At 46.8% G+C, this 27,647-nt stretch overlaps 1 protein-coding gene across 4 annotated transcripts in view; it reads left to right on the top strand.

Moving 5' to 3' along the window:
• Positions 1 to 1,164: 1,164 nt before the first annotated feature.
• Positions 1,165 to 27,647, top strand: part of ADA2 (adenosine deaminase 2) — a 58,011-nt gene continuing 31,528 nt past the window's right edge. Inside the window, exons 1-3 of one of the 4 annotated variants that reach the window (XM_081059873.1) lie at positions 1,198 to 1,529; positions 19,533 to 19,577; positions 23,231 to 23,447. In XM_081059873.1, coding sequence (XP_080915999.1) covers positions 23,363 to 23,447 — 85 coding nt within the window. In that variant the 5' untranslated portion in view covers positions 1,198 to 1,529; positions 19,533 to 19,577; positions 23,231 to 23,362. Of the gene's footprint in view, positions 1,530 to 19,532; positions 19,578 to 23,230; positions 23,448 to 27,647 lie in introns of all 4 variants that reach the window. The other 3 variants (XM_081059875.1, XM_081059877.1, XM_081059876.1) reach the window with 3 other exon arrangements.

Here is a 27,647-nt window from a genome sequence, read left to right as displayed (position 1 = left end):
ATGTACATTTTCTCAGAAAACACTGATACAATGGACACAGCAAGGCATAAAACCATAAACCAGGGACTATTGAACCAAGTAATTCTGGAGCTTAAAGGGCAGAGAATGTGTGTCCCACAAGGAGGAGAGATTGCCATGCCAGACAGTCATTTCTGGATGACATTCTGACATTTTGCAACGCTCTGGTGGAGATTACCCACACCGTGGAGGCTAAGGTTCAGTCACCTTCTGCTTCCAGGCTGGTGTTGTTCTGACATTTCCAGACCCAGGAATCTGCCTATAGCCCAACTGTATGATCTGCTCTGCAATTTACTAGCTATTACCCACCTCTCCAGTCTCAGTTTACTCATTTGTATCCTGAAGCCTCAACAGATAATTTAATGATTAATTGAAATATTGTAAGCATACATGCCCCCAATAAATAGTGGAAACTCATTAATATTATTTTCCCTCTTCTCGAGGTTTCCTCAAAGAAGCATGGGGTTGGGGGAAGTCAGTAACTGCAGACTTCCTCACTGGCTCAGAGGCAAAGCCTCCTAACCTATATCCTGACATTGGTGATGTCAGCTGCTTCTTCCTGAATGTTCGCCTGCTTCTGGTATAAGGAGGTACATAGATTATCTCAACCTCCCAAGAGGTGGATATTAGTATCTCTATTTTTGCAATTAAGGAAACTGAGGCTCAGAAAGATGAAATAGCTTATCCAAGGTCACAGAATTAATCAACAGCAGAGATGGACTTGAGACTCTGCTATTAACCCCTAGACCATGCTAAGCCCCTTCACCACCATGCAGCAGAAATCTCCAAAAATGGGTGAAGCACACACAGCTTTAGAGCAGCAAACCCATTCAACTTCAGAAGAAACTTGGCACACTCTTTTTGGGGCGTTCTAGATGGCCACACGTATGACCAAAGCAGTTCAGGGTGAAGGTCAGGGACTAGCTGAAAACGGGAGACTGTGTCTTTGGCGATGATTATGTTGAGGACTGGGCTGAAATACTGTAAGTAGTTACTGAGGGTGCAATCTCTTCCCTAGGAGAGCGTGGGGGCAGGGTGGTGAAGGTGGTTAATTGAGAAAGGAGGGTGAGGGAGGGGGTGGGCAGGCACTTCCAAGCTATCAGATCCGGTACTGTTCCGTAAACAAGTGCAACCCTCAGCTCCCTGGAGGGCCTGGGGAGCAAATGTACGCATCTCGGCCTCTTTCCCAGCAGCTGTTTGCTGGAGGACACAGCCCTGCCATCTCCGGCAGTCCTTCTCCAGGCTTCCCCAGCCCCCAGCTCAGGAAATGGAGCTGCTGAGAATCTCTCCTCCAGCCTGGCCTCCTGCTGAGAGTGTCCTCTGCTACAGCATTTCCTGGCCTAATTAAGCTGGGTAATGAGTAGCTAAGAGGGTGGGGATAAATGCCCTAGGCGGCTTAGAGCAGGACAGTTTATGACAGGGGCGTCTGCAGCTGGTGACACTCTTTGGAAAGTTATTTCTCAGAACCCTGGGAAGTTGCATTCTGTTTCCACAGCAGAGTGAACCCCGAGGTAAGCACAGGGAATACTGCATCTTCAGAGGGCCTGGCTGGGTTTCCTGAGAGGGGAGTGGTGCGTGGTGCTGTGGGTGTGGGGGAAGGGCTGATCCAAGCCGCAGAACAGTCTGGAGCCACCCAGGCTAATGCCCTTGGCTTCTCCCCAGGCTGGGGTGTCCTTGGTGACCATGTTTGACTCCCAGGGCTCCCAGGGCTGGGGTTTCATGTTTCGCTTGAATGATAGGACTGTGTACGATAGGCAGTTTCCTAAGACCCCGTCCAGCTCAGAGGAAGGCAATCTGAGCTCGACACATCCTGATTCCCCTTCGGGCCTCTCTTAAGGTGTTAAAAATTGTGTCCTGGAAAATACCAGGCACCCCAGCAGCCAGGAATGGGCTGGGGGAGCCTCCAGGCAGGAATCCTGTGGGGAAGGGGAAGGCTCACACCAGGCCTGCCCTTCAGAGACACTCAAGGGCCAAAAGTTGACTGTTCCCACCCCAGCCTCTGCCGCAAGAACTCAAAACCCAGCCCAACCACAGGACCACAACCTCCACACCCAGTCACCTTTCGCTTTTGCACCTGTGCCTGTTTTGTTTGTTTGTTTAATCACCTTGCTCTCGTTAATTGTCCAAGGCACACCTGTGGCATGTTGGGAGAAGGACTGGTTGGGCCTGGGTTCTGGAGCTGGTTCCATCACTGAGCCCCTGAGTAAACTTATGACATCACCTGACCTCTCATCCGTCACATTCCCACTTGTAAAATGAGGGCTTTGGAGATCCTAGCATCCTATATGATGAACCCACAACCTCCACTGTCCTCCACTGCATGGTGGGAAAGGCCAACACTGGGCCACAGTTCCCAGGCCTTTCAAATTAGGGAACCCATTTGCACTTTTACACTGAGGAATAATTTGCCCGAATTGTCCTGTAGAGCAGAACTGTGTGGAGCGAACATTGCTGGTGATGGAAGGGCTCAGTCTCCCATAACCCCACAATCAATAGTTTGGATCATTTCTAATTTCCTCAATAAGGCCTATTTGGCCATGTGCTTAGAGCCCAGTTCCACTATCACACCCTTGGTGCCTAGAGCCCAGGGCCAAAGGAAATTTATGGGGATCCCTGCCTTCTTTTTTCTCCCCTCATTGTTCTCATAATCTCATGGATTCTCTTCGCCTCTTGTTTCTTTTGTCCCCAGTTTTATTGAGATGTAATTGACATGACATCATATAAGTTTAAGGTGTAGAACATGATGATTTGATATATACCAGTATTGAGAAATGTTTGTCTTTCTAAACACTAGTCAGATCACAAATAAGCCAGCATTTCCCATTTTTCCCTCTTGCTATAGTTGTCCACAGAGTGGAAGGAGGCTTGGTGGCCAGAAGCCTGACCAGGGAGTGCAGCCTGAGCTGCTCCACCTCTGCGAGGTTGACTAGTGCTCTCAGAATTCCGGGGCGGGGGGGGGGGGGGGTGTCCCTGGGGTTCAGAAGAGGGAGACCCGGCCGGGCCAGGAGCTTCCACTCCTTGACTTTGCCAAACGTCTGTCTAGCAGGGAAGGCTCTGGCGTGCTCCAGCCCTGCAGCAGCTGGGCAGGCCCAAGGAGCCAACTCGCCCTGACGATGTATGTAATCCTGGTTAAAAAGAGAAAGGGGAAAGGATCTTGTAATTTCCCAGGACACAGACAGCTGAAATCTGATACTCTTGTCCAGGGAGTCCTTTTACTAAGAAAGGCTGGGAGAGAGAAAGAAAAAGAAAGAAGGAAGGTGTGTGGGAAGCCATTCAGGACCTGGGGCCAGCAGGAAGCACCTAGCATAGTGGAACATGGGTCCTCTGGGTCCTCTGTGTGTCACCCAGCCCAGTCCTTGGCCTGACGCTATTGGTGAGAGCCGAGACAAACTTCTCCCAGTGTGGAGTGCAGCAGTGGTTTTCAGAGGCCTGTCTGACCCCCACCTCTGCTTTTTAGGAGCTTCTGTAGCTTATGTAGGAGGCTGGGAGTTTCTCCTACCCTTCCCCACCTTTTGTGTGAAGGGGTCAAATAATGCTGTTGAGAAAAATGTGTCAAAGACCAATAAGAAGTATTTCTTTCCTTCGTTCATTCATCAAATATCCACTGGCTAATTGGATGAACAAAAGCAATACCACTCTCTATGGTCAAATGTAAGGTCAGAGAGGGAATGGCTTCAGCTTGACTTGAAAGGGTCAGGGTTGTTCATCTGTGTTCAACTACAAAGAATTGTGGGTACCTATTAGCCTAAGCTAGGGGAGGGAGGCTGCTTTGTGACCAGCTATGTGCTAGGTGCAGTTCTGCGAGACACAGACATGTACAGCAAAGCATCTGTCCTTGAGGTATAGTGTGCCGTCTGGCTGGAACAGTAGGGCTTCCAGTCCACACCATTAAAGGACAGCATACAGAGAAGTCCATCCAGTGTGGAACCCAAATGTGTGATAGGCCCAGTGAATGGCCCCGTGGGTCAGCCCTGGTGGACCCTGTGGAGAAGGCTTCTTCCAGGTGAAACATCACCTACCTGGCTCTCTGAGCCAGCAGCCATTTATTGAGCTCCTACAGGGTGCCAGTTGCTGGCTTCAGCACACCAAATGTGCTGTGAGTAGGGCACATCATGACCCCTGGTGGAGCTCCCCTACAGGGTGTCACTGCGCTCTCACATTGTATCATGTGTTTGTTTGTTTGTTTTCATACTATCTGTATTCAAAAGGCAGTTTATAATTAATGGCACCATATCCTAAAACCAAAAGCCAGGTTAGTAGTTGAGGTCCAGCCTGTAAAGGAAGCTGAGACAAGAGAATAATTAATTACACCAGAAAACCTAGATTCAGGTAAATGCTGTAACATCTGAGCCTAAAAATCATCTCTGATCTCCCCGGTGGTTGTGTCAAAAAGGGAAACAGTGTGGCTGATAAAAAGGAAGCACTTTTTGTGCAGGTCCCTTCTTTTGGGAACTAACGTTCAGGCTTGCTTCTCACCACTTCTCATCCCACACACAGCTCCAGAAGCACAGATGGCACAGCTCCTTTACTTGTGTGTTCCCTCCTCAGCAACGCTCTACGTCTAACCTGGGCCCAAAGCACTGGCCATGCTGCAAGACCCAGCACACACATTACGTGACTGGAATCAGGGCCAGGAGCCTTGCCCGTGCCCACGCCCCTCCCGCTGTGCTCTGCCACAGCCCTCCTAGGGCACTGTGCTGCTCCGGACCAGGAGCCTTCCCTCGTCTCTGTGTTCCCAGGGCATAGCAGAGTACCTGGTGCAGAACAGCCAATCAAAGTATGCTGGTAACGATTTTTTTTTTTTTTGGCAACTAATTGATGAGACGGGGATTATAATGGTGGCACTAAATCTTCTATTTTGAGATTTGGATCTCTGGTATAATTCAATTTAACAAGTATAATTTAGTTTGGGACTTTTTGAAAGCTTTCTTTTCTTTTCTTTGCCCTCCTCCCCTGAGTCTCCAAAGGGTTCTTCTAACTCTGGGTTTCAAACTTAACCCGTGCTTTACTGTGTACCTGAGAGGGAGCGAAGGAGAGAACTGACTGACAGTTACCTATGAAGGTGTGCCCTGCACTACTAAGGTCGTGGGTCGTGGACCCGGCCCATGGAATTCCCGGCGCCCCACAGACATTCCCAGGGGTATCCACTTACCGACTGATACCCTGGCGAGTCACTGGAAATACTTCCCCGGAAGATCAGATAAGAGGCGAAAGTAGAGGAGATAGGGAGTAAGAGAGTAAAGGGGAGTCACACCTTTCGGCCTTGGGAGTCCTCTTTGGAGAATACGTCCGGCTTTCAGGCTTTCCGTCCCACTGGAGAGGTAGCCCCAGGCAGAAACCATGTGCCAAGCACCAAGCTAACTGCCTTACCTGTGCTATCTCATTTAACTCTTACAATTACCCTGTGGCCTAAATGCTATTGTTACGCCCATTTTACAGATGAAGAAACTGAGATTAAGTGACTTGCCAGAGGGCTAATAGTGGTGGAAGCAGCTGTCAAACTCAGCCTGCCTGACATCAGAGCTACTGGAGAATGAGGCATTTTTCATCTGTGGCTTTTTATTGGAATTATTTTTCTCTTTAACTAGATTGTGAGCCCTTGAAGGAAAGGAGAAAACGCTTCTTTCTATCCCCCACAGTGGCTAGCTCAGTACTTTCCATATAACAGTGTGGGGACAGAGCCCCAGAGAGCAGTTTCCAGCCTCTCAGCCTCACGTGGAAAGGTGCTGGCTCAGTTATTAGATGGCCATCAGCTATAATCAGATGGCCATCCGCTGTGGCTGAGTGGCCATCCCCTGTTACCGGTTAGCCACTAGCCACTAATAGAACTGCCGTGGCTATGCTGGGGGGTTGGTTGGTTGGCAGAGAAGCAGATGGCGGATTGCAGATCATGTGGCTCCTGCTTCCTGTGTCTCTAACCCAGCTGCCAGCAAGATTATAGTGGTATGAACCCCATATCCATGGCTCTGTTGGTGTTCCTTTTTGGCCTCACCATGTCCTGCGTTCTTGTGCAGGGAGCGGGACCAGAGTCCCTGCATGACAAATAGGAACTTGTGAAATATTTTTTGGCAATGATATAGTTCTTAACAAAGACATGTGGAGAATTATACTGCTGGTTTGCAGTGCAGTAAAATGGGACTTTACAATGCCCTAATTACCCAGTTGGTTTAACCACATTTGTGGTGTTCACAGGCCTTAGGACTTATAGCTGGAAGGGGCTTTAGAACTCAGCGACTCCGCTCCCACACTCAACAAAGACCATTGCAGAGATGAGATGTCTTGTCTAAGGGCATACAGCTCATTAGTTCAGTTACAGAATAAGGACAGGAACAGATCTGACTCCCGTCACCCTGAATCATTTTCCCAGTTGATTCAAAAATTCACCTCAATTCTAGAAACAAGGTGAGACCGAAGTCCAGAAGTGGGAAATTTCCTCAGAGGCAGTATTCCTGGGGAGTCCTGGGAGATGCTGTCTCTCCCTCTCCCCTCCCACATCTGCCTTCTCGTGGGGCTGGGAGCAGTCGCTTTCGCTGAAAAGAAAGATTTTTCTTTTTTACTTTTTTTTTTTTTTGGTTGGTTTTCTTTCTTAAAAGAAGGTATTGGTGAACAGCCTTCCTTCTGTCCTTTACCGACTGACCCCCTGCTATGAGCACAGCCTGGGTCCAGGCTCCTAAGGGGAGGCTTATGCTCCCAGTCCCCAGCTCCCAGCAATGGTTCTCAAGCAGGGGTGATCTGACCCTCAGGAGACATTTGGCAGTGGCTAGAGACTTTCTGATTCTCATAACTCGGGGGAGGGGTGCTACCGGCATCTGCTGAAAGTCCTACAATGCACAGGCCCCCACAACAAAGAATCACTTGGCCCAAAATGATGACGCTGAGGATGAGAAACTCTACAAGTAGAAGACTGTCCTCTGACTTCCTCGCAGAGAACTTTTCACCTGGTACTTCCTCCCCTATCCACTGGACCTACAAGTGCTCCCTCACAATCACTGGGTTTGGCACCCTTTGCTCCTGCCACTTCCTCTATCCATTAGCCAATTGGTGTTTCCATTTTGTCTCACATAGAATACAAAAAAAAAAAAAAAGGAAACTATTTTATTGAGCACCAAACAGGCCCCAGTGGAATGCTTGGTGTTTTATGTACGTTACATCTACTTTCCTTATCACTTAACTTCACCTGAAAAATATAGAGTAGTTACATTTGTGAAGTAGGTAGTATTTCCATTTTACCAATGAGAAAACCAAGGCTCAGAGAGGTTATGTAACTTGTCAAAGGTCACACAGCCATTGTTTCAAACCCAGCTCTGAGCTATCTAGTCCAGTTGTCCTGCTACTTTCCACAAAATAGTGAGCTATGCAGACAAATTGGAAACAATTGGCAAATGGAAGGCAGATTTGTTTTCCAAATCCATTCCCTGCCTTGTTTTTGAAACAATAGAGCTCTGAGGAAATACAGAAGCTTGGAGGTAAAGACAGGCTGGTATACTGTCTTCCTAGTTATAGTGTCTTAAGATGCTCAGAACTCAGGTGAGCCAACAGTAACCCAAATTTAAACTCTAAATTGCCAAGGAAAGCTCTGGGGGATCTCCATCACCCAGCTCGCTGCACACACTCTCTCCCCAGGGGGAGGTACTAGGGTTCCTCTCCAGTCTCCCCCACTAAGGCCCCCAGGAATGCCTGTCGTTGGCACTGAGGACTTATTAAACAGCACCAACTCAGCTTCTGACTATCAAACCCAGAGTCTTTTAATAAGAGCGTGCCGTGTGTGTGTGTGTGTGTGTGTGTGTGTGTGTGTGTGACAGAGAGAGAGAGAGAGAGAGAGAGAGAGAGAGAGAGAGAGAGAGCTACTACTAGAAAGGTGGCCTTTATTCAGGGTTTAAACTGGGCCTTGGCCTCCTGGCCTCTGATCTGCTTCCTGCTGCCCTCATCCCAGGGAGCTGCCTCTCTCGCCTGAAATGGAGCTGGGCCCCTCCTGGCTTCTGCTCACATTAACCCCTTCCTTCCAGCTTCCCTGTGCAGGGGCTCTGGGCCAAGGGGCCAGACGCTCACTGGCTCCAGGGCTGCGGATGCCATAAACTCTTTTTCCTTGGGGACCCCAGAGCTCCACGAATTACTTTCAGAAAGCACAACTGATTTGTTTGAAATGGCTCTGGGAGGAGGGAGAGCCCAGGGCTCTGTACACATGTTCCTCATTTGCTATTGGTGGGAGCAGGGGGTGGAGGGGGACTGAAGTGGGGGGTGCTGGGGTGCTGGGGAGGCAGGCACAGGAGGGGAGAGAGCAAGCTGCAGCAGCTGCAGCTGGGAAGTTTGGCTTCAGGGAGGAGTGGAGGGAGAGAGTGCAAGAAGAAGGGGTGGGACTTGGGGACAGCGTGTCAGGGGGGAGGAGGGAGCAGGTGGTGACTTGTTTATCTGCTCAGCTGTTTTGTGTCCAGGAGCCGAGAGAGAGACAGAAGCAGCTGGGAGGAGAGAAAGCAACCCGGCCAGGGGCCCTCTTGGTCCTTCTGCCTTAGCCACAGGTTCTGAAACCAAAGCCACACCGCCAGAGGCATGGGGCATAACCTCGCCCGTACCCACTCAGAAGGGTTTCTTTGGGCCCCATATGCTAGTTTCTGCTATGCAAACACCTTGGCAATGCCCTCCCTCCCAGCCTTCCTGAGTGGTTACTATTGGGTAAGCAGCCCCACTGGGTTACTACTGGCAGCGACTCACACAAATATCGCCGGTGTGATGTGCTCCCATTTGTGAGCGGGCTCTGTCCTTGGAGGCCACACTAGCTAGCTCCTAGTATTAGCCCAGCCCAAACCAGTGAAAACTGTCTCAGGTGGAAACTGGATGGCTGCCCCACCCCAGTTCCCTTCTCCCCAGCGCCTCCCTTCATTTTCAGGGTAGCCTCATTTGGGTTCCCAGTGTATATGTCTCATTTGCATGCTAAATTGTTTAGAGGCGAGGCTGGGTGGCTGCTTAATTTCTCTGATGTCTTTTGACCAGGTTATAAACACACCTCCCCTCTCAGCACATGAAAATCTGGGTAGCAGTCAGGCTTTAACTACAGTGCAATTTCAAAATTTTGCTTGTTTCCCCCCAGCCTTGCCTCTTTATCCACCTTATCATTTTCTTGTTGTTTGTTTGTTTGTTTAAATAAGAACATTTGCTGGGATTTCCACAGGCAATTCCCTCTTTCCTTCCCCAGGCCAATCTGATGCCAGAGGACTTTTTTTTGCCTCCCCTTTGGTTTACAAAGGGTCTATATCTCTGGCACTGGGCCTGGCAGTTGGTGACAGTGTAAGAAACACAGATGCCTTTTGCCTCCCCTCCCATGTAATCGGTGACCACCGGCTGCTTTAAGCAGCCGAAACAATTCAGGAAGAACACAGATCCCAGCCCACTGCTGTCTGAGTACAGTGGCCCTCAGACTACAGGGCTGGAGGGATGGGGAAGGCTGCAGAGGAGTGACTGGGAGACTTGGGGAAAGAGGAATTGTAAGACTGTGGACTGGCAATGCAGGCCTGTCTCCTGGGCGAGTCTGGCTGGAGTGGGAAGAGCTGGGAATACGGAGTCCGAGGCTTTCGCGTCAAAAAGTACCTGCTTGACTACTAACAAGTCAGGTGGTCCTGGCCAGATACCTCCCCTCTCTGGGCCTTCCCGTGTAAAATGCAGGGTTAGGGGCTCTGATCTCAGGGTCCTTTTCTACTTTCCAGATTTTCTTGCTTTTAGAATGCTACTTTCTTTGTCTATAACCCATTTCCTTCTCCAGAGACCAGGTAGCCCCATAAAATTACCCCTTACTGGTGGTTGCTAACACAGCCTGTTTTCCTGAACCTAGATGCTCCAGCTGTGGCCCCAGCTAAAACTTTCATTATGAGGAAGCTCTGGAAGTTTCCCTCTTACAGGTCAAGAGTCCTAAAGGGCAGAAGAGCCAGGATACCATCTTCTTGAGCATTTCCTGTGCAGGTTTCTGCGGAATCAACGGCCCTTCCACCAGCTCTCTTGCACCACACCTCCCTCCAGACAAGCTTCCTGAGCTCCACTTTATGGAAGTCAGAGTTCTTTGCCTTCAGGTGGATGCCATTCAATTTACCAAGTGTTTGTTTGTTTGGTTTTTAGCACTTACTTTGTGACTGACATTGCTAGACCCAGAGGAATATAGAAAACATACATGACCTAATCCTGATCCTCACAGAGCTGACTGACCTGTTGGTAAACCAAAACATACACATGAAACCATCAGAGGATAATTCTGTCACACATCTCCCGTTTCTCCCTACAACTTTAAAGGGCATGGGAAAGGAAATCATTAAGCTGACTAATAAATGTATTTGAAAGGCGATAGTGGGACTTCTTCCTTATACGTAAGAAAGCGGCCACGAGGAGTTTATTCTGGCAGGTTGCACTTAGAAGTGCTCTGCTACCTGCATTTGCAGTGCTAACAGTGACCCCAGGTATTGTTTACTGAGTGCCTGCTGTATGGACCATGCACTTTGGCAGATGTGTTACATATAGCATCCTATTGGAGTCCTCTCTGGAAGAGATACTGTCAAAATCTCCATTTTCAATGAGGAAATTTATGCTCTGAGATCAATAGTTTATGCTCAAGAGTTTTTGGTGGAACCAATGTTTGAGCCTGTCTCTCTGAACTCCAAGGGCAGGGCTGACATTCTAGATGAATTTCCAGGAGTGGCTGATCCTACAAATGTCAGTTGTCGGTGATATTTACCTCAGCATCTCTGATTCAAATGTCCAAAGGCCCAGAACCTGTAGTCCCCGCTTTGGTGGCCTTCTCTGCCACCGTATGAGGAAATCCAGCTGTGATGAATCTGGTTGCTAAATTTCTTGGGTTCGGCTTTTGTGTTCCTCGATTCTCTGTGCTGCTGGTGATGGGTCAGCCCTGCTCAACTTGTGCCTCACGGGGATGTCCATACAGGGCTGTCTGGTCAGCACGGGCAGCTGGGCTTCTGGAGTTGGCTTTGTTATTTGCTCATTTCAACTGGATTGAAAAACATTTTGAATACCTATTGTGTGTAAGACCCTATCCTAGTGATGGGGGTTTTGGTGGGGAGATAGACAAGCCAGGTATGGTTTTTCTCTTCAAAGAGCTTATAATCTCTAAAAATATTCTTCACATCTGTATGTTTGGCCCACTTTTTCCATCTGAGTTATGCAATAATTTTGTCAAGTTCCATAAAATTGTTAGTATTTTATGGAAATCGTGCTAAATCTGTTCATTGACTTGCGGAACATCAACCATTTCTATTTTTAAGGCCAGGGATAACTTTCTACTCTGGGAAATGGTTCTAAATAATCAGGCCCCGCCTGATTATTTTACTGTTATTTCTTTTTTCCAGCTTTATTGAGATATAACTGACACATAACAATACGTAAGTGTAAGGGGTACACGTTGACTTCACTCACTAATATCTTACTGTGTCAGTTACCCTGTTCCTCTTCACACTGGGAGAGATGCCCAGGAAGGTTCTTGCGTCTCTGCGCATCGTCTGTGTCTCCCAGCAGCTGCCCTTATGGGAGAGATGTTTATCTCCAAGATGCCAGCAAGGAAGCCTGCCTTGTTGTCCAATCAGTGCTTCCTGGTCTGGTTCCAGGGGGCGCAGCATTCTCTGAGTTCACTGCAGCCTCAGAGGCCAGGCTGAAACAGCAGAGGGCCAACAGGTGGGGCAGAACACCGAGACAGGGGGCCAGGTGGGCAATACGTGACCAGCAGAGGCCCTAACTTCAAGTCTCCTTCCTATAGTCAGTCAGCTCATTGAATTTGAAAACTTATAATTTTTTTAAATTTTCATTATTTTTGAAACAGAGAAAAACAGAAAGAGTAGTAAAAGGAATATTTATATACCTATCACCTAGAGTCAACTGTGGTTAACATTTTGTCGTATTTGCTCTATAATATCAATCTATCATCATATAGATAGATAGATTAGATGATAGATAGATGATAGGTAGATTTTTCTGAATCATTTTAAAGTAAATTACAAACATTGTGACTTTTCTCCTTCAAATACATATCCAGAAAGTAAGGATATTGTTCTATATAATCATAATATCATTATCACACCTGATAAAATGAACAATAATGATCTAATTTAATCTAATAACAAGGCCATATTCAAGTTTCCCCATTTGCCCCCAAATGTCTCTTGAAACTGGTTTGTTGAAACCAGGACCCAATCAAGGCTCATGCGTTACATTTTGTCTTTATTTCTCTCAAATCTATTTTAATCTAGAGAAATTGCTTCTCCTTTTGTGGTGTCTTTGACTCTTGAAGAGCTAAACCAGTTCTCATGTATAATATTCCATAGTGTGAATTTATCTAATTATTTCCCCATTGTGTTACTTGTTCCTTTATCCTTATATTTCCTCTGCACTGAAAGTCATCTAAAAGGCTTGCTTAAATTCTGATTAAAATTTGTTAGCAAGAGCACATTCCAGTATTGCCCTTGGTTCTATCTTAATAATGGAGGCTGTCATCAGGAGGCTCTTCCCAGGGCAGAGAACAGGCAAGAAGGAGGCAGAAGGTGGCCTGGGAGGAGCCTGGGTCTTCCCTTGGCAGGTGCTACAAACACATCTCAGAATGTGTGCCAGCGCGGAGGGTCTTCCTTTATCAACTGGGACTGAAGAGGTGGCCTCAGGCTTAGGACTCTGGTGTGAGAGCCCTATGGCAGAAAACCCTTGTCCAGACTGCTGTAAACTGGAGCTTCCGTCCCCTCCCAGGAGCTTGGTGACAGCTCTGACTCTCTTGTCCTGGATCTGAGTGGCAGTGGTGCAGCATGGTGTAAGGGATAGAGAGAGAGAGAGATTAGATGATAGATAGACAGATGATAGATATTTCTGAATCATTTTAAAGTAAATTACAAACATAGTGACTTTTCTCCTTTGGAAAAAGACTTTGGAAACAGACTGAGCTCTGTAACTTGCCAGCTTTTTGGTCGTGGGCCAGTCACTTGAACTCTTTGAGTCTTGCTTTCCCTGTCTATGAAATGGGCATTGCATTAGGTTGGTGCAAAAGTAATTGCACTTTTTGCAATTATTTTTAACCTCTTAAACCACAATTACTTTTGCACCTACCTAATAATTATCCTACTTAACAGAGTAGTTTTAGGGATTAGTAATAATGGACCAAAGACACCTGCTACGTGGTGGTGGGGTGCTCAGTAGGTAGAAGCTAATGTTAGTGAATAGAGCTTTGGGCACCGTGATGGGCCAGTGGCCAGTACTTGAGGCTGTCCCCTTTACATGCCAACAATAGTGCGACTGAATGTTATTCCCCCAGGTGTTGGGGCAGGGTGAGCTCGAAGCAGCTGTAGCCTTCCTGACATAAGGGACTATTCATTCTCTAATTAAAACAAGCCAGTGGGTGGAGGCTGGCAGCAAACAAAGCCACTCCGTAGGTCTTCAGAGCTGACCACTAGTATGTGGTTATGAAAGGTGACCATCTTTGGTTGTTTGTTAATTTAATCCAGGATTGCTAGTGGAAATACATCTGCTGTGACAAAGTCTGTGCTTTTGTTGCTTGTTTCTGTGGTTAACCTCGCTGTCTTTTGCAGAACAGTTTTTAGAGCGTATCATTTGCACATAAACTCTGGAGTTAAGATGAGGAAAAGCTCACCTCTTGAGATTTTAAAACAAACTCCAACATTACATAAGAAACCCACCCCAAATATGGTTAATGAATTGAGCAAATGATGGAAACCAGGGAAGTGTCCTAGTGTTGGGAACAGGATTTGTGATTAGAATATTACACTCATCAGGATGCTTTTGGTTTCAAATAATAGAATGTGTAAGTAGATATGGCTTAAACAATGGGGAACATCTTATCTCACATAACAGGAAGTCCAGAAGGGGTGTCCGGATGATTTGGCAGCTCAACTCCTTCAGGGCTCTGTTTCAGCTTCTCTGTGATTCTCTCGGCTTTGGCCTCATGGTCTCAAGGCGGTTGCTGCTGGAGCACCAACTGTCACATACCATTGTGACAATAAGCTAAGAGGGCAAAGGGGGGGATCTGCTCCAAAAGCCTCCCCCAACCAATGTCAGTGTCCCCTTATGTATCTCAGTAGAATAGGTCCTATGTGTCCTACTCTAAGCCAATCACTGTCCAGGAAGCCTAGGTCCCAGCATGGGTCAGACCAATTATAGTTTACTCCCTAGATCTGGGTCTACCTTCCCTGAAAATATTGTCACTCTGAACAAAATAATAAGGTACAAAGGAGGAAATGGGTGGACAACCAGCAATGTCTACCTTAGTAACTAATGAAAGTCATCCTCTGATCGACTCTGTCACAAGCCCCCTGAGAAATGTGTCTGCATTGAGTCTAGCAAAGGTAAGCCAAAAGCAAGGTTTGAGAGATTCCACCTTTATGTGTAGGGAGATGTGGATTCCAAAGAGAAAGCAAGAAGCCAACTCTGCGCTTTCCTTTGCCACATCAGCAACCCTAATTATGATGCTCCAAAACAAGGCACGTGGCTTTGTTTTCAGAGAAGGCTGCACAAATGAAAAAAGCAGCTCTTTTTTGGTGAGGACCAAGAATTAGCTTTATAACAACAAAGCACCCACAACGGTTCTGCCATCTGCCAAGAGCCCTGGAACCAGGTGTCTGGGGCAGCAGGGCAAACATTTGGGACCGTGGTTCTGGGGACCCCTCTTGGGCCCCTCACTGATTTCATGAGGAACTAGAGAGTACATATTTGACTGAAAGGGACAGCTACTAGTTTTGCTTTGTATGAGGGAGGGTCTAATTTTACCCAATCTTCTGATTTTTTAAGAGAAGTTACAATTTAAAATGTTTATGTGAAATTGTCTCATTTTTAGAAGCTAGAACTTTTTTTTTACAAAAATTTTAAATATGGTGGACCAAACACAATATTATGGGTCAGATTTGACCTGCTGGTAAAATGAGCATTATTAGGATAATGAAAACATTCTAAAACATACATAAGCTAATGGTTGCACAACTTAATTTGGTAAATTTATTGAAAAATCATTGAATTGTACTCTTGAAATGGATGAATTGTATGATATGTAATATATGCCTCAATAAAGTATAAAAAAATTGGCTTGTGGGCTGTAGGTTTGCTGCCGATGGACCAGAATATTATTCCTAAGACCTTTCCAATCCTGGTTTTGATTTTTGTCGAGGCACCAACCAGGATGGTAGCTGAGAATTGACAACATCAGTTTATGAGTGGGCAGTGGAGTCACCTGAGTTCAGTTTTACCTTCCCCAGTGACCTTGGGCTTGTTAACGCTCTAGGCTAGTTACCTTCTCTAGACTCCATTTCCTCATCTCTGCAATGGGTATGATAATAATAATACCTAGAAGAGTAAATGAAATAATATGTAAAGCATCTGGCATAATATACGTTCTCAAGTGATAACATATTTATTACTAGGAGTTTTTGCTACAAAACACACCACCCATTTAGTACCTGGATTATGGGTCTCCTTTTCCTTCCTGGGAGACAGCTTGAACTCAAGTCCACTGCCCTTGACTGAGGTGAGGTGACTGAGGTACCACGCTGACGCCCCAGGGTGCCGTGGAAGGAGGCTCTCAGGGCTCAGGAATTCTCAACCCACGTTTTCAGCACAAAGATTTAGATTTGGGATTTCCCAGGCACCTACCGTGTTTCTCCGAAAATAAGATCGGGTCTTATATTAATTTTTGCTTCAAAAAACGCATCAGGGCTTATGTTCAGGGATGTCATCCTGAAAAATCATGCTAGGGCCTATTTTCCGGTTAGGTCTTATTTTTGGGGAAACAAGATGCTGTGTGGATGTACTGAGGGAGAGACAGCAAACTAGTGTTTCTTGGGAAGCTCAGATTTAGGCTTTTCCTTAGGAATTCAAGGAGGATTGATTAGCATCCCTCTGTTCCTGTTCAAGTTATATTCAAACTGAATCAATGCTTCTGATCAACTGCTAGTGTCCTTAGGAAGTCACACACCAGAGACACAGGGAAAATTAAATGGGGATGCTGTCGTGCTGGGAGTCAACGCGGGGTCTCTGGTCCCGCTCCCCACATAACGCAGGACATGGTGAGGCCAAAAAGGAACACCCACGGAGCCATAGGTAGGGGAGTCAAACCAATATATTCTCACTGGCGGCATCCGCCTCTCTGCAATCCGCTCTTGCTAGCCCCAGTTTTTCTGCTAGCGTAGCCACGCAGTTATATTAGTGGCCAATGGCTCTCTGGTTACAGCTGACGGCCCACTAGCCACAGCTGATGGCCATCTGATCACAGTTGATGGCCATTTACTACCCGAGCCAGCACCTTTCTATGTGAGGCCTGGAAACTGCTCTCTGGGGTTCTGTCCCCACAGATGCCGTGACCCTACAGCTGCCTCCCATGCAGTTAATTTTTCTGTCAGTCTCCAGCAGTGGTCTGTGTGGGGCCTGCTCCTCCAGGGTTCCCGGGCTCTGGACGGCTTGCCCTCTTCACCTCCATTTGTTTGGTTTTGCCCTACTGATCTCCATTCCACCCCAACAAATGCTACTAAAGGACCCTAGGACATTCACCTTCTCTCCCAGTGAAAATAAATTCTAATTTACTTAGTTCTCACAGGTTTTAAAGATATTCCCAACATATCACCTGAAATGAAGGTACTTTGGCCATCACTAGGGCTGGGTCACTGCCCTGTGCACTCATGTACATAAGGGAGAGTGAGGCCCCACTCGGGAGCCTTCAGCATACCTGAGAAACCAGGTGGCAGCCTTCCCGCCAAACTACAAGCTACGAGCTATGCATGCAGCCGTGAACTGCGGGTGAAAACAGAGGGGCCTTTCACAAGGCTTGTGTGGTGTTGAGGAGAGCTGGGGAGGTTCTGCTGCACTCCCAGGCCAATCTGGACCCTGAGCCTAAAAATGATGGGGAGAGAGTGTGGGGACAGAGCCAGGAGTGCAGTTTCCAGGCTCTCGGCCTCATGTGGAAAGGTGCTGGCTCAGGTAGTAAATGGCCATCAACTGTGATTGGATGGCCATCCGCTGTGGCTAGTTGGCCGTCAGCTGTAACCAGTGAACCATTGGCCACTAATATAACTGCCGCGGCTACGCTAGCAGAAAAAATGGGGCCTAGCAAGAAGATGGCGGCTGGCAAGCATGGATTGCAGTTAGGACAGTGGGTTGTGGACAATGTGGCTCCTGCTTCCTGTGTCCAACCCAGCCTCCAGCGAGAATATAGTGGTGTGACTCCCCTACCTATGGCTCCGTGGGTGTTCCTTTTTGGCCTACCCACATCCTGCGTTCTTATGTGGGGAGCGGGAGCTGAGACCCTGCGTAACAGAGAGAAATGTGTGTCAGGCCAGACAATCTGTCCTGGTTCTCAGTACCCTGGGCGCTCTGTCCTCTCTCAGGTTTAGTTTGTCTAAATCTATAGGTTCCTCCCCTTTTTTCCCCTTCCCTGTCTTCCCATACCCTGTCAGCTGATGCCCTGTGCAATGAGTAGCCTCCTAAACCAACAAGGGCATTATGTACAGCAACTGACCGCTGCCAGAGGGCTGAGGGGCCTGAGGTGCAGTGGGAATGGGGTGCGGTGGGAATGTGCTGTGGGTTGAGCCCATTTGCCCTGTCCCTTTGCAAGTTCCCCGTCAGCTGTGTCTGCAGAGCAGGACAGGGAGTCCCTTATGTCACCTACCCCGAAGGGTGAAAAGCTGACTGGAGAGAGCTTTCAGTTCACATTTGGTGGTAGGTGGTGGGTGGCAGAACAAGACCACAATTATCTTGTGATTTTAGAAACTTGAAATGAAACTGGAGATCTTGATCGCCCACGTGACTGAGGCTTTCTGACCAGCTTCACTGTTTGGAACAGAAAAATCTATCTTATGAACAATGGCGCAGACTAGTGAATGCTTTAGTCAGAGTGATTCAGCTGTTGTCTGCCTTCTGCCTCATTGATCTTCCTCGTTCCAAATTCCAACAGCAATAGAAGTCTATACCACACAATGTAGAACTTGGTTATATATTGCCTGGCGGTGGTCCTGCTGTCTCGTGGGCAGTTTGTCTGGCCTCCCCAACAAGAATTATAAGCTCCTTTAGGACTTGTCAAGCATCTCTGATACGTCTTTAACCTGCACACCTCAATAAATTGTTGTTGATTAGATCAGACCGGACCTGCATTGCAGGGGACCTACTCTCTCATCTTTCACTGCTTTACCTTCACAATGTTTGGCGTGGAGAGGTGCTCAGTAAATGGTTTCTACACAAAGGACTGATTTTTTTTTTTTCTGTTAACAAAGGACAAGACAGAACTTTCTGAAATTTTGCAGGGGACACTTGAATCAAAACTTGACCTGCTGATTCTAACCTCTGCACATTCTCTCCGATAGTCACTTCCTTCAGCTAGTGAAATAGACTGGGGTTAGTAGTATTCTTTACTCAGATACTGTTGTGTCCCTCCAAATTCATGTTGACGCTGTCACCTCTAGTACCTCAGAATGTGACCATAATTGAAGAGCAGGCTTTGAAAGAGGTGATTAAGTTAAGATGAGCCTGTTAGGGAGGGCCACAATCCAATCTGATGTCTGTCCTTATAAGAAGAGGACATTTGGACACACACAGGCACCAGGGCGCACACACACACACACACACACACACACACACACACAGGCTAGATGAAATGAGGACACGGGGAGAAGGCAGCCTCTAAACTATGAAGAGTGGCCTCAGGAGAAACCAAATGGGCAGATCCTTTGGTTTTAGACTTTCAGCTTCCAGAACTGTGAGAAGTAAATTTCTGTTGTTTAAACTAACCAGTCTGTGGTATTTTGTGTGGCGGCCCCAGCAAACTAATGTAGATAGAGAAGTTGAGACCCCTTCAGAAGGGAAGTAACTTCTATTACAGAGACAGTGCCCAAGCTGTCTGGAAATCCCCCACTGTTGTGTGTTCACATGTGTGGGAGCTGCCAAACAGGCACTGCAGCCTCCCTGAATCCTGGGTTTACTCCTGATGCTCCCTACGAAAACAAATGTGTCCGTCCAGAATTCTTCCCTACCCTGGCCTCTCCAAGCCTTTCCCACGCTCTCACGTGCTTGCCCCGACATCCGTTTCTGCTCCCCCACTGTAAGGAAGTGCGGGGCTCAGGCTACATGGTGGTTGAGGTGGCTCCTAGGAACATACTCCCAGGGCTCGGTTCTCTGTACAGGTGGATGGCATCAGGCTGTCCATCCACAGGTGGTCTAGTTTAAGCTGTTACTACCATCAGGCAGGCGGGGTGGGTTAGGGGTAGACAGAGGCCAAGTTCCAAGGCACCAGCCAAGAAGCTATATCTAGGGATGGGCATATGGAGAAGTGAGTCTAAGCAAACCATGGAAAAAGACCAGACATAATGGGCAGAACAGCGAAGGCAACTAGTGATTGGAGGCCTGCTCAGGCCACTTGGAGAATGGCCTGTTTAAGAGATCCTGTGACAGGCCTGGGCCCATGGGCAGTGGTTGGCAGATTCCCCTTGCAATTTAAACCCCAGAGCTCTTTCTTGTGTTTCTGTCAGACACCGTTCTTCCTTTTTCTCCTACAGATACCTGGGAAAGCTGTTTTCTCACCTGAGTTCCTATTTCCCAAGGTCAGTTATGCGTCATACATACTCTGCCAACTTTTGCCCAACTGAGTACGCAAACTCCTTTCAGTTTCTTAAAACATTTTGCAATAATTGCAGGCAACTTTTGGTTCACTTGGGTGTGCCTTGTTTGTAATCTAGAATAGAGTTTTCTACCATGTTTCCCCGAAAATAAGACACACCCCGAAAACAAGCCCCAGTTAAGTCTCAGCCAGATGGACGCATTTAGTACGTTATGACGATATTCCAGAAGAAGATGACATGACTGTATTTGAATAAATGTAGATTGTTGTACATGAAAAAATAAGACATCCCCTGAAAATAAGCCCCAATGGAGCAAAACTTAATCTAAGACCCGGTTTTACACCGGGAAACACGGTAGATAGGCCTCTAACTGAGGTAGAGCAGCACTGCTGAGGATGGCATGCATAGTCCCCACCCCTCCTGGCATGGCCCCACAGGGCATAACTGTGGATGTGGCATGCCAGCTGAGCCTCTGTGAAAGGGCAGCCTGCCACCTCCCCTTGTGACCCGCTGAGTGTGCCTAACATTGCAGGGGACAGTAGCCCTATGTTTGTGCTTATCCAACACCGACAAAGTTTCTTTTGTTAACCTTAAGCCCTTGAGACTGATTAAATGGCCACTTGGAGATGCGCTAGGACAAATCTAGGACCCTCCCCATGTTCTGAAATGCCTCTCCTCTCTCCCTCTATCAATGCCATTCCTCATCCTACTCGTTTAAAGGAAGATGGTTTTATACAGACGAGGGCACATGATGCTTCTGGACCTTGAGCGTACAGCACAATCCTCTTAGGCTTACTAAAGCACAGATAGCTGGGCGGCCCTGCGCCCTCTCCCCCCAGAGTGTCTAGTAAGTAGGTTTCAGAAGAGTCTGAGATTTTGCATTTTTTACTAGTTTAAAGGTAACGCTGACAATTCTGGTCCAGGGGCCATACTTTGAGAACCACCAAGCTGGGAAAATAGACTGTGACATCTCTTTGAGTATGTATAAGTAAATATTTGATTGTGCCATGCTTTCCTGAACATGTTCTCGAGAATGTAAGGAAAGCGTGGACCAAGATCATGGAAAGGAGTAAACACAATAGAACCAATAGTGGATGTTTGGCCCTAGGTTGCCTGAAAATGTAGATGGGACTGAGCATGATTTTTCACGGGCCTCTTCTTGACTCATGCTCCAAATTTCATCCAAGGAACAAAAATTACAAATAGAGTTTTCTGAGCACCAATAAAAATTTATTATTAAACAAAATACTGAATAGCATATTAGTTTTCCATTGCTGATGTAAGAAATGACCACAAATAGAGCAACCTACACCCTCAGACACAAATTTAGTTTCTCATCATTTCTGTAGACCAGGTGAGCTCAGCTGAGTCCTCTGCTTAACATGTTGCAAGGCCAAAATTAAGGGTCCTGATTGGAGACTCTGGAGGCTAGTCTGCTTGTAATCTCATTCACGTTGTTGGCCCGAGCTTGTTCCCTGAGGCTGTAGGACTGAGGCACCCGTTTTCTTACGGTCTGTCAGCTGGGGGACAATCTGTGTTCCCAGTGGGTGCCTGCTTTCCTTCTGTGGACGAAAAAGGGTCCACAAATGAACCTGACAAGCTCAGGGGAGGCCTGCATGGCAGGCCCTATGAACTCAAAGACCAAAATTAACCACATAGGATGGTCTGAACATGAGAATTCGTAATTAAAAAGAGGTCATGGCAGGTAGTCACATCCTTGGCCTCTAGCTTCCTTGACAAAGGTCAATCTTTGCCTTAAGTGAGCCTGTCTATTGTCTTTTTTCATCTAAGATAACATACCCTTCGAATTTCAGGGCACAGCCCACCACACCAGAGCACGAGACTACGAACACTGCCTTGTTATCTTGTTCCCCAAATGCCACCCCTATGTGCTGTAAAATGTTAATTATAACTATTCTGTACCCACCAATGCAAAACAACTGTGTGTTTCTCCATTTTGCTTTTTATCCCCGCTTTGCTTTCTCCCACCCCCTTACTCTACCACCACCAATGGATTTCATGTAACCATCCTTGCGTCTCCTCCTTTGATTCTAACACATAAAATAAGCTGCCAAACTGCCATTCTCCTGAGCATTTTCTTACTCTGTTGAGATTTTGCTTCCCAGCAATTGTCATCAGTTTGACTCAAATAAACTCGTTAAAGTTCTCTACAGGTTTGGACGTTTCTTCAGTGGACACTTCCCAGGCTTTCCACATGGCCCCCTCCAGCAGTAGCAACTGAGTCCCTCTAGCACTTCAAATCCCTCTGCTTTCTTCTGCTGAATCTCTGACTCCAGCCAGAGAAAGTGCTGTCCTCATAAGGGGCCATGTGATCAGACTGGACCCACCCAGATAATCCAGGACAATCCCCTCATTTTAAGGTCTGTGACTTTAATGACATCGGCAAAGCTTCCTTTGCTATAAAACACTTTATAGTCACACAGTCGAAGGATTAGGACGTGGACATCTTTAGGGAGCTGTTCTCCCAAATAAATAATATGGTTGAAAAAGAATCAGAATAACAAAAATGTTTACAGAAAAGTCTTACTCTCGTTCCCGGTACTTTCTACCTGATTCCTCATCCATCCTACCAGCTAGCCACTATTTTTAGTTTCTTGTGTATTCTTCCAGAGTTGCTTTTTATAAACATAGTCATGCATGTGAATAGTATTCTTTCTTCTCCCTATTTACATTGAAGGTAGCATACTGTACACTTTTATACTTTGTTTTTTTTAAACTTAAATGTAGTTTGAAGACATTTTTCTTACAGTGCATAGAGAAAGATGTTTATCTATCTTTATAAAGCATAACATTCCATAAACGGGTACTATAATTTGCTTGCCCTGTCTCCTATTGATGGACTGCTGGTCTGTTTCCCATATTGTGCCACATAGTCAATAGCTTTCAGTGACTAACTTCATACAAACATCATTTCTTGCATGTGACCACCGATTTTTTTTTTAATTCCAATATCTCTAAAGCTAGTGACAAGTTGGCTTGGTGACAGTCTCTTCCAGACACCCAGCTTGTCCACAGGCAGCTTGCCCAGGAAATAGAGGCATTAGTGTGAATTTGTGAATTGGAATGATGGTTGGACGTGGATAGTCTCAACTCCTCCGAAAGCATCTCAGCTTTTCTGTAGGACATCTGACCAGCCTGTATGCCCTTCCCCTGCCCCCATACTATACACCTCCTGGGGGTGCCATTAACCTCAAGTAGATGTGAATGGCACCTCCTGAGGTTATGCCACCAGGAAGTGTAAGCTGCCACCCTGTCCCCACCCCACTTCATCCTGCCGAGCTACTCTGACCAGAAGGAAATTCCATTTTGGGTCCTCCATTATTATTCCCTCTGGCGGGTGTTCATGCTCTTACCTAAGTGTCACTTCCTCTGACCCTTTGGAGGTCTCTGGCTCCCTGGCCAGTCCCTCCTTCTTTCATATTTTCTCTGAGTTTTCTTCAGTTGTCTGGAGAAGGTTCATAAGCTGATTCTTCTTCACCTAAAATAGTAAACTCATGTTACCGCGGGGCTTTGGGCACTCAAAGCACATGACATCAGCCTCTGGTCTTAAGCTGATTTCGTGTCCCATCCCCCACCTCGGTGTGCAGACGTCTCATCTCTGCCCTTTTCTACAGTGGTATCTTGGTTTTCGAACATAATCCGTCTGGAAGACTGTTTGAATTCTGAAACATTGCAAAACAGCCGACAGCTAGGCCTCAGGATCTTGCACTCAGCGGAAGCCATGTGACATGTTCAACTTCTGAGGCATGCTCGAAAACCGAAGCATTTACTTCTGGATTTACGGCATTGGTAAACCGAAATGTTCATCAACGGAGCCCTTCGAAAACCGAGGTACTACTGTATTTGGTTCTGTAGAGGCCTCACTTTCAGCTTCATTATGAGACAGAAATGACTGAAGAGCTCCTCAGGTGACCTGCTCAGCTCACTTCTTCAGATTCTCTCTGATGACTCACCAGCAATGAGTCTCCCCACCCCCCACCCCCCAAAAAACAAAACTCCATTATTACCACTGCAAATAACTCCAAAGGGCAGTCAATGCACACTCAGTATCAGTCATCCAGGGAAGACCCGGGTTGTTCCCTAACCCAGATCTGGGGGCTAGAGAAAAAGCAGACTGAGAAACAAAGGCAGGGCCTGGAAACTAGGAAGATCAGAGGACAAGCAGTGAGATTAATGCAAATCTATGTATCTTAAATCCATTGGAATGGGTTTCCTGTCTTAGTGCATCAGATGGGGCAGGGTTCTAGATGGAAGTTAATATGTGCTGTCACCTCTCAGCACCACAAAGTATCCTTTATGTGCTTTACCACTGCCCTGCTTCCATCCTTCTGTCAGTCCTTAAACTTTCCACCTCAGGACTTTGGCACATGCCCTTCCTTGGCCTGGAATGCTTCTCCTGCTGGCTAACTTCTGTCCATCCTTCGGAACTCATTTTTAATGCCATTTCCTATAGGAAACTCTCTTGTACCTCCCTGCTCAGGGTTGGGTCTCCTATGCTATTCTTATCCTCTCATATCCTAAATGTAATTATTTTCATATACATATATACAGAGGGTGCAAAAAAACATATACACATTTTAAGAAAGGAAAAAACTGTATTAAAATTGTAATACTCAATATATACCAATAACAAAAGATGAATACAAGTCATGTTTGACTTCTGCAAGTACAAGAGGAGCTCAAAGTGGTTCCCATCGGCGTCCAGACATTTCTGATTACAGTGAACTACTGCTTGAGCTACGTTGACCAAAGAGTCCACTTGTATCGCTGCTCATACTGTTTCAGTTTCTTCTAGAAGTACTGCCAGTGCAGCTGGTTTTCTATGGTACACCACATCCTTTTAGGTCGCCCATAGGTAGAAGTCAAGGGGTGTTAAGTCAGGAGAACATTCTAGAATTTCAAATACCACTTCAAAATGGTCTCTTGCTCCCTAAACGACAACTGTGCTTCTTCCATTTTCTTTTGACTGTCCTGCCTGTCACATGGTGACACTAGCATTCATTTGATTAATGCCATTTTTTGAGTGAACGTCATACTAATTTTCTACACAACTTTGAAAAGTAATACATAGATAATACCTCTTAAAATGTGTATACGTTTTTGGGGGGCACCCAAGGTATAATTGGGTAATCATTTATTCATCCTCTGTCTCTCTCTATAGACAGCAAACTTCAAGAGAGCAGGGGGCAGACCCATTACATTGCCTGGCATATGGGAGATCTCAATACATGGTTGGTGAATTAATGAATGAGTAGAAGGAAAGCGGAGGCAAAGAATCAATCATTGCGTCCTCAGTGAGCACTTAATAAATACAGGTTCTGGAAATAACAAAACAAAATTCAACATCGTCCCATGCTCAGGAAATCTGCAGTTGAGCACTTTCTCAGAAAGAAGAGTCAGGATTTGAGTATGAGAAGTGCTGAGGAGGGAGAAAGACAGAGCTGTGAAGGCAAAGAACTCCCCATTTGCTGAGCTATTGCGTTCAGTTTCCGAGGCAGTGTGTTTCTGTCCTATCTTTGCCCCAGATGGCCCCTTGGTGTTCTTTGTTCTTTCTATACGCTGACTTGGCCCTAGAACTTTTTATCAACTCTTCTGGGTTCTAGCAGAGTTTCTGCCTTTTCCTTCTCTGCCCCAGTGGGTTTTTTATAATGCAGTGGAGCCCACCCCAGTTGGCCCCTTCCCTCCAGCCTGAGTCAGCTCATCACCCTGACAATAAATGGCACTTAAAGATTCATTATTTTCATTTGCATTTAGAAAGTAATCCTCTTGGCCCTGGGGCAATCACTTGTATTAGGACTTCGAAAATATTGAAGGACTCTGCATTTACATTTTAACCCAGACCTTGCCAGGTTCCCATTTGGGGATGGAGTCACCCCAAATCTCTCCATTTGCATCAGGGCTAATGAAATGTTGCCTAGAAGGTTGTGGGGGCATGCCTATAGTACAGTTCCAGCTGCAAATGGATGTTGTTGGTTAGCTGGAGGAGGCAGGTGCACACAGGCACACACAGGTACACCCAGCCCTGGTCTTGAGCCCACAGGTACAGGCCCGAACCTACTCACCATCCTGACGGAGATGCTGGGAAAATATTTGGAGGTTCTTTGCTAAGTCTTGGAAAGTAGGGCATAATTGTGCAGGTACATTCTAAGCCCTATCTGAGGATGGTTTTGAAGGCAGAGATGGCCCCATTCCCCATCTACCTACCTCCTCCTCTTGAACTGGTCTCTGGGGTAATTTGGTCTCAGCTTGGAACTTCCCAGTTTATCACTGTCCAGATAGTTTTCCTCTTGTGCACCTCAGTTTCTCTATAAAACAGGGCTGGAAGCACATTACCTTTAGCATTTGGAGAGGGGACTAAAGAGAATGTGGCCCTCAGGGGACAGGTGCCTACACCATGAGCAGGGCTGGTTTGGTGGGCTCAGCCAGTGCCTTTCTGATGCTTCTGTTTAGGAAAGGTTACAGTCCCTGGTCACTGTTAAAAACAACAACAACAACAACAACAACAAACACAACAGGCCAAAATGGAGTTACTTTCAATAAGCCACATCACAAAAGCAAAACTTAACAACTAACTTAGTTGTCGTTTCAGCCTCCCCCAGGAGTGGAATTTTAAACCAATCAGTCTGGAATTCCATGGTCAGCATTAGTGAGGTCATCTACCTGATGAGACCTCCTGAAGCCCCCTAAGGGAAGGTGTCCTTGCCTGAAACAATCCATCCTGAACTTCTTAGTGTCAACCTCTCTCTGCCTAGAAAAACCTTCCATTTTGTACAACTCATCAGAGCACCCTTCTAGTTGTTAGATGGCATGCTGCCTGATTCATGAATCGCTTCATAAAACCAATTAGATCTTCAAGTTTACTCACTGAATTCTCTCTAACGAGGCATTCCTTTCACGGCATGCTCTGAGCAGAGGACCCAGGTGTTCTCTTGACAGGTGCACTTCCTTCTTAGAAAGCTCCTCATTGAGTACCGAAAGATTCTGGGTGGTTGGTGAAAGCACAGGGGTTTGGAGATGGCCAGAAAAGCTCTGAGTATGTTTTATAAGAGTTTGTTTGAGCCAAACTGGCAACATATGCCGGGGAGCAAGGTCTCAGACGCTCCGGAGGATGCCAGTTTTGCAGCTTCTTTCATGCATTTGAAATTAGGGAGGGGATGTAAGGAGATTACGTGGAGGTGGGAGAAAGCAAGGCAGTGATGGGATTACAGGTTATATGCTGTCTCTTGAGGGGTCTGAAAGGGTGGTCACGAATTAGAAGGAGGGCTCCGAAAGGGGGCGTTTCAAAGGTGTATTAACCTGGATGTACAGAAACAAAGGACAGGGCTGCTTGAGGCAAAGATAAGCCTTTGCTACAGAAGTTACGTGCCTGGGACGGGACTACCCGCCATGGCCTGCCCAGTTGGAAACTTAGGATCAGATCACCCTGTGAGGTCACTTTCCATAGCACCCCTTTTTCATCCAAGCGTTTATACTCAGAACTCTGCTCAGCTGGCCTTTGCTGACCTCCTGATGTCCCTCCCCAGTAAACATCACAGGGCAGCGGGGAGCAGGAAGGCCCCATGGGCAGCCAAGGGCGCTGCTCAGGGGCACGCCGAATCTCTCCTCCTTTACAAGGCAACCACCAACTTCTTCCCTGACTCCCGAAGAACTTTTGGGTCTTTTGACGTGTGTAGATATATGTATGTAGGCATATGTTGGTATTTAACTTTTTCACATGTACCTGCCTCTGGAAATGCAGTGGTTTTCAGCCTTGGCTGCACATAAGAATCACTATGGAAGCTTTAAAAAAACAACAACCAAGTCCCAAGCCCAGGGACTCTGACTTAATTAGTCTGGGGTGGGGCTAAGACATCAGTGGCTTATAAAAACTTTCCTCTACTGTGCAGTCCAGGCTGAGAACTTGAGGGCTGGGAACAGCTTTAAGCAGGGCTTTCTTCAGCCTGTGTGGATGGAAGGGTTAATCACAGGGTCCTTTGCAAAGCAAGTGGCCTGAGGGCTAATACCAGCCCCTGGGCAATCCTGGGGGGAAGG

This window comes from Rhinolophus hipposideros, assembly GCF_964194185.1.
Source record: "Rhinolophus hipposideros genome assembly, chromosome: 9".
NCBI classification, from domain to species: Eukaryota; Metazoa; Chordata; class Mammalia; order Chiroptera; family Rhinolophidae; genus Rhinolophus; species Rhinolophus hipposideros.
The sequence above is the reverse complement of the archived record's forward strand: the minus strand, read 5'-3'. Positions and strand labels throughout refer to the sequence as shown.